At 48.8% G+C, this 6142-nt stretch overlaps 1 protein-coding gene across 1 annotated transcript; it reads right to left on the bottom strand.

Annotated features, from left to right (window-relative positions):
* Window positions 1-4287: 4287 nt before the first annotated feature.
* On the bottom strand, window positions 4288-5054 carry V1508DRAFT_399829 (uncharacterized protein; the record flags this gene model as incomplete). Its single annotated transcript, XM_066938283.1, has 2 exons — window positions 4288-4831; window positions 4888-5054. The coding sequence occupies 2 exons, from the start codon at window positions 5052-5054 to the stop codon at window positions 4288-4290; spliced, it is 711 nt and encodes a 236-aa protein (XP_066793449.1).
* Window positions 5055-6142: the final 1088 nt, after the last annotated feature.

Below are 6142 nucleotides of genomic sequence, written 5' to 3' on the forward strand. Positions count from 1 at the left end.
CGCGCTAGTGCTCAATTGCTCGACCGTCGAGCCGGTGAACTCCAACCATCTCATCGGATTCACGACAATTTCGCGCTGTAGTACATCTCGGACTCTCCGAAGAGCATCAGAGGCATTCATCCATCTATTGGACCCATATTTCAGGAAATGATGACAGCGAAATGCAAGCATTATCAGAGTGCAATGAAAAATAGAATCACAACTATATACATGGCAAGTGATTAGGTCATAACCGACCGACGACTCCGCCTTCGGAGCTGAGGTTAGTTCGTGTGATAGATGCCATCGACATTTGGAGGGGTACAGGAAGGGTTGCATTGGCTGCGGAGGGCCGCGCGTTATATCGCGATCCAGTCCACTCTCTACCAATTCACACATACCCATGACCTTTCTCGCGCACACCGCTAACAGTTGATCAGCCCAGTTCAGCCTGGGATAACGAGTCAATCCGTCGCAGCGAACGTCATCCTAAAACAAACAGGATCTACCACGACCATCCGCACCGACATCTCGGATCAGCCCCCTGAACCTGAACCGCAGCTTATATATTTAGAGGCTTTTTCGCATTACGTTCGTTAATCACATTATGGAAACTCTCAACACAATTTGTCGTGTCGATCTGTAACAATATAGAAGAATGTTGCCGAGCACCCACAATATTCTTGCTCCCTTGCCATTCCTTTCGAGTATAATCGCGATCGCGATCTGTGGTTGCAGCTCGTAGAAGTCCAGGTCGATCTCGTTATCACATCTCAGAACGCGGGTACAATATTCTATGAGGTATATTGGCACCATACAGTGAAATGCTGCCACGATTTAGTAAATTCGAGCCAATTTAAGAATACTTTCCGACTAAGATACAAGCCAGTGTCCAAACTTAAAATCTAAGGATTTAACGATCAAATTTTTACTTGACGGTTTAAGACTCGCCACATTTTTGGACCTGTTGTGGCTCATTGCTATGCGGTTGTCAATGAGTCAATTCAAGTCCATAAACTTGCGGACATACTCGAACGAACCTTCAGAGTAGCCAGCGCAAAATTTTTCTCTAGGGACTACTTGATTGAGAGATCAGCGGGCGCAGAGGCCACTTCATATATTCTGATCTCTATAAATTCCATGAGCGACATAGCGCGAACAAAAATCATCCCACGACAAGAACCCTCCCACGAACCCCTGAATCCCGCATATATCTCCCGAACCCTTGAACCCACACGAACCAATGAATCCCGCATAAATCTCCCGATCCTAATCACACAAGATCGAGCAGAAAATCTATATCCAAGGAGTACTGGCCAAATTATAGTCTACTATCACTGACGTAAGCAACGCACCCACCAAAACACTACACAATCCAGACAAAGACGTGACACCCGGCTGAATAGCTTCCAGCTTCTGCCTTAGCTCCAGCCAAACTCGATTCTGCAGCTGGGCCCCGTATCGCCTTTGCAGAGACCCTTTGTCGGCGTGATCTTGCAGTACGGGACGTACTGACCGTGAGATTCGGCTCCGACGCTGGGGCCGGACCCGAGGGTAACCTCGGTCGGGCGGCACAGGATCTTCATGGCGAAGCGGGGGGTTGCGTTGTCGAATTCGCGACCGAGATCGCTGTGGCACAAGCTAGAAGAGAAAAATGCTTAGGGATTGATTGGGCGGTTACTAGCAAGGGAGAACTTGCCGAGGAGCCAAACAGTTTATGATTACCTTTCCGGGCCTGAGCGGGGAAAGGGCGGCCATTTGATTGATGACGAAGGTTAGAGTTTCGAGACGTTGTAGCGGTCATCCATGTTCTGCTTTTGTCATTAAGGGTCGCGAAGAGTAGGCAGGCGGGCGCTTTGCGTTCTTTGAATTTGGCAACCTCGTAGAGCTCCGAGCCGGTCACTATGAAGTGGGTTTGCGTGTTGTATTTCACGTCAGGGTGGAGAAAGAAGGCGAGCAGGGAGAGGGAGAGACGATGTTGGTGGTGATCATCTCTTTGTTATCTTTGGCCATTCGGAACTCTCTCGTCAATAAGCTGGCGTTCCCGATGAGCACGTCGAGGCGTGGAAGTTTGGATTTGACTCTGTCGGAAAAGGCTTGGACGAGCTCATGCACAAGGTTCAGGGTTTCATTGGCATAACATAAACAGTGCTCTCACCGTCTATATCCGGGGTTCACCTGGAAACCGTGTCATGCGTGTGGCAATACTCGGTGGTGAGTGCATGACGGCCATACAAGTTAGCCACAGATCATTTGCCCATATCTCGCCATCACCTGTGGTTATCGTATTTCATGACTTTGGCTTGAAGGCTGGAATCGGGCTTTGACGTCCGCATAGCAGTCCTGAATATATTCGACTGTTAGATGGGTGAGCACGTCGAAACCTTTCATGGTTCTCGGCTTTAAGGAACCAGGGGCTGAGCTCTTCGAAGTTAATCATTTCAGGGTTCAGGGTTTCATGGCCCTCAATTCGTCGGCGTCTTCTCCCAAACTATAATTGAGATCCCATTCCGTCAAACATTTCCCCAAAGACGCCGTCGGTTCCATCCATCCCGGCCTAATTTTTATTATGTCCTTTTCACCTCCATGCTGCTAATTTCTTGTTTTACATTTTCGGCCATTTATTACTGGGTGCCTTCCCGTAGACATTTCGACGCCACCAGACTACCAGATGCACAGAATTTTCGATTACGTAAGCGACCAGAATTTGACCAGAATTTGGGAGGGTTGACCAGACGCACAGATCTGGCAGAGCCCCCCCCCCCCCCCCCCCCTCTGCCAGACGCCAGACTCACAAACCAAACTACCAAACTCACGTGATGCACCCCGGTCCAAGACGCGTCGCGTTTACCATCAGTTGATAATTTTGTATATCATGCTTTCTCAGCCATAATATCGATCCTGCTCCGAAAATATACGTCATACGATATACTATGCCTTACGACACTTATCAAAGACTCCTTTATGGCGAAGAGCAAGACGATGAGACGGTCGTGATTGCTGTTGCTCTCGCCCAATGGCGAGCCATTATTAACACAAGACGAAACCGCTTTTACCTTACCCGCCCGGTTCTTCTCTGGCCAAGCAAGAGCCCGTGGCAAATGCTACGAAATTCCGCTGACGACAAGGCGTTTATTTTAACCACTGGGATCAGTCCTGCCATTTTCACTTATATCTTAGATTTTGGTTTTAGACACGCGTGGGACACCACACCTATCTCTCGAGACGATGTTTCTGTCCACGGTGAAGCCCGTCGGTCTCAGAGGTCTCTTGATGCTGATGGGGCGTTAGGTCTCGTTCTTCATTTTTTGAATTCGTCCATGGCGCAGTTTACCTTGAACGAGATATTCGGCATCGTACCTTCAGTATGCTCTAGGTATATTCGTCATGGTCTCACGCTGCTGCTAGAGGTTTTGAGTACAAGTGTTCCAGAGGCCAGAATAGTGTGGCCCAAGACAGCCGATCTGCAGAAGTTTTCGATGCTGATCCGCGAACAGCATCCAATGCTTCAAACGGCATTTGGCTTTGTGGATGGGTTGCATTTACCTGTTGAGGCTGCAGGTGACGCCGAGGTACAGAATGCATATTATAACGGATGGGTGCATGCCCATTTCACGTCAAACGTGTTCGTGTTCTCTCCGCTCGGTACCATACTGTATGCAATGATTAATGCACCTGGTAGTATGCATGATGCAGCGGTCTCTCGTGAGTTATTCCAGAAGCTGCTCCATGAAACAGATGACGGCTACTTCCTCATTGCAGACTCGGCATTCCCTGCCAACAATGGTCTTAGAAATAAGATAATGACCCCCTTGAAGTCCAACTTTAACGCTTGGCCAAAGGAGCCAGTTGAGAGAGCTGTTTTAGCCAGGACAAACAAGCAGTTGGTTTCTGCAAGGCAGGCTGCGGAATGGGGTATAAGGGCATTGCAAGGGTCATTTGCCAGACTCAAAATGCCCCTACCAGCTGATGACAACAGGTACCGACGTGTTATTATAGAGACTTGTTGCCGTATCCACCAGCTTCGGGTGCGTATGTTAGGCATATCTGAGATACGTTCAAAGTATGAACCAATATGGAAAGAGTCTGACGAATTGTCTTATGGAGATTTTGGTAATATGTTGTTCACTGACATAGTGAGGAACGACCGTATAGGTCAGTTTTATCATATATTGTAAAATCTTATCTAAACCTACTTTTTTTGAAGCATTTCAAACATCATAACCCTTTGGAGAGCCCGGTCTCTCTCGGCTGTTAGATCGGCTCTCTCACGAGCAGAAGTATGCCTCAGATCGTCCATCTTCTGCCTCAAATCGTCCACCTTGTCACGCAGGGCTCCACATTCCTCACGGGAGTGCCGAAGCGCTTGTCGCACGTCTGCGATCTGAGACTGATAGAGCATAATGACATCAATCTTTGCTCCCGCGCTTCGCGTCTCTCGACATCCAAAAACGAGACCAGTGACTCAGTAACGTCCCGTTTGGTCCTCTTCCTGGACGGCAACGCCTGCTCCCTGGAATTGCCCGGGATCGCAGAAGCTGCGGAGCTGGTCCGAGGAGTGTCGGACGAACGAGCGCCGGAGGAGCTGTTACGGGAGCTGGTTTCAAACTGTTCGTCGTCGGCTGCATCTGCAACCCTCTCTTCGGTCAAGTCAAGGATCTCATCGTCACTCAATCCGGCCATTTCCAACGATTCGTTAATAACCCGACTGAGCTCCTTAGCCCGTCGTACATCTGGGGGACAGGTCGGGTCTCCCGTCGGCTTCGGAAGATTTAACATTTGGTTAAACTTGCGCCGAAGCGCAGCAACGTCCCGAGAAGCTCGTCCATTCTCTATGCAGTACTCCTCGTAGCTAAATACATTAGCTTACGCTGTGCATAGCTCAAAATAGTATCTATTAATTCATACAGATCCATCACCTGGTCCCACTTCGCAGGACCTGCTGGTTTGACCTGCTCTACGGCGTCGAGCAGGGCGTTCTTGTCCTGCAACGAGAAGTTTTGGGATCCGTCCCGGCCGGTGCGTCTTGAGGGCTCCGGCGTTGAAGCGGGCTGCGTTTGAGCCGACGAAGACATAGCTATATTCAGAGGAGGCAATTGGTGAAGAGGTCGAAAACGCATGTACGGGGTTGGATAGGGAATGCGAAAGAGAGACGCGTTCCTGAATGTTGACGCGACTAAATTTTGGGGAGGTTCGCGTTTTTGTCACCCCTGAGGTCACGTGAATATAGGAATTTGTGAACTTGGTAGTCTGGTTGGGCAGGCTACGGGAACGAGTCAGTTTGCTTATCTGAGAATTTGGGAGTTTGGTTTGCGAGTCTGGTAATTTGGGCGCTACGGGAAGGCACCCACTGTTCTAATTCAACTTCGATTACTAACACGCTCGTCCGCAATAAAACATTGCTATGTGCTTGTTATTTAATTCTCCGTTCTGTTTACTGCGCACTGTCACGTTAATTTTATTGATTTGCATTCGTAATTCATCTCAATTTCTATTATCATACTTGATCTCTTTATGATACTTGCTTGAATTTTGCTTGGTTATCGTCGTCTTTATTTGGCAATCGGCTCAGCTTCCGCGCTGTCCTAAATTTAACGGTGCCCCTTTGCTTACGGGTGGTGAGCGACGGGGCAGCCGTGCAGCAGTGATCCTGTTTCAAGCGTCACCATGACGTGGGCTTTAAACAATCATCAAGCAATAAATTGTCCAACGCCCAACTGATTGACTATTTTGATTCTTTGGACAAATATCCTGTTGTTCTTTTGGAGGATCCCTTTGCTCAAGACGATTCGGAATCATGGGTTCTCTTTACAAGCAAGCACCCTCATTTTGAGATTGTTGCCGATGATTTGTTAGCGACTAACCCAAGGCGTATGAATTGATCGCACAGGTGGCTCATTACTATGTGAGAGTCGGTCGGTCGGACCGTCATGGTTCAGGTCCCTGAACTGCGCGATAGTTTAGCCTGCCCCGCTTAGCGTGAGTTGTAAGTGAACTCGCCACACTATCGGCTGCTCACCAATATTGGTGTTAGGCGTTCCCTGTACCTTGCTCAATCCACAAATAACGGTCCACAACTGGTTCCGGCGATATATTCTCATCTGGGGGCATGAGGGGAGTTCTGACGGACTGAAATCCTCTTTAATGAGCACGCAGCGGTTTC

The sequence above is a fragment of the Lipomyces doorenjongii genome (genome assembly GCF_038497915.1).
Source record: "Lipomyces doorenjongii strain NRRL Y-27504 unplaced genomic scaffold V1508scaffold_71, whole genome shotgun sequence".
Taxonomy (NCBI): domain Eukaryota; kingdom Fungi; phylum Ascomycota; class Lipomycetes; order Lipomycetales; family Lipomycetaceae; genus Lipomyces; species Lipomyces doorenjongii.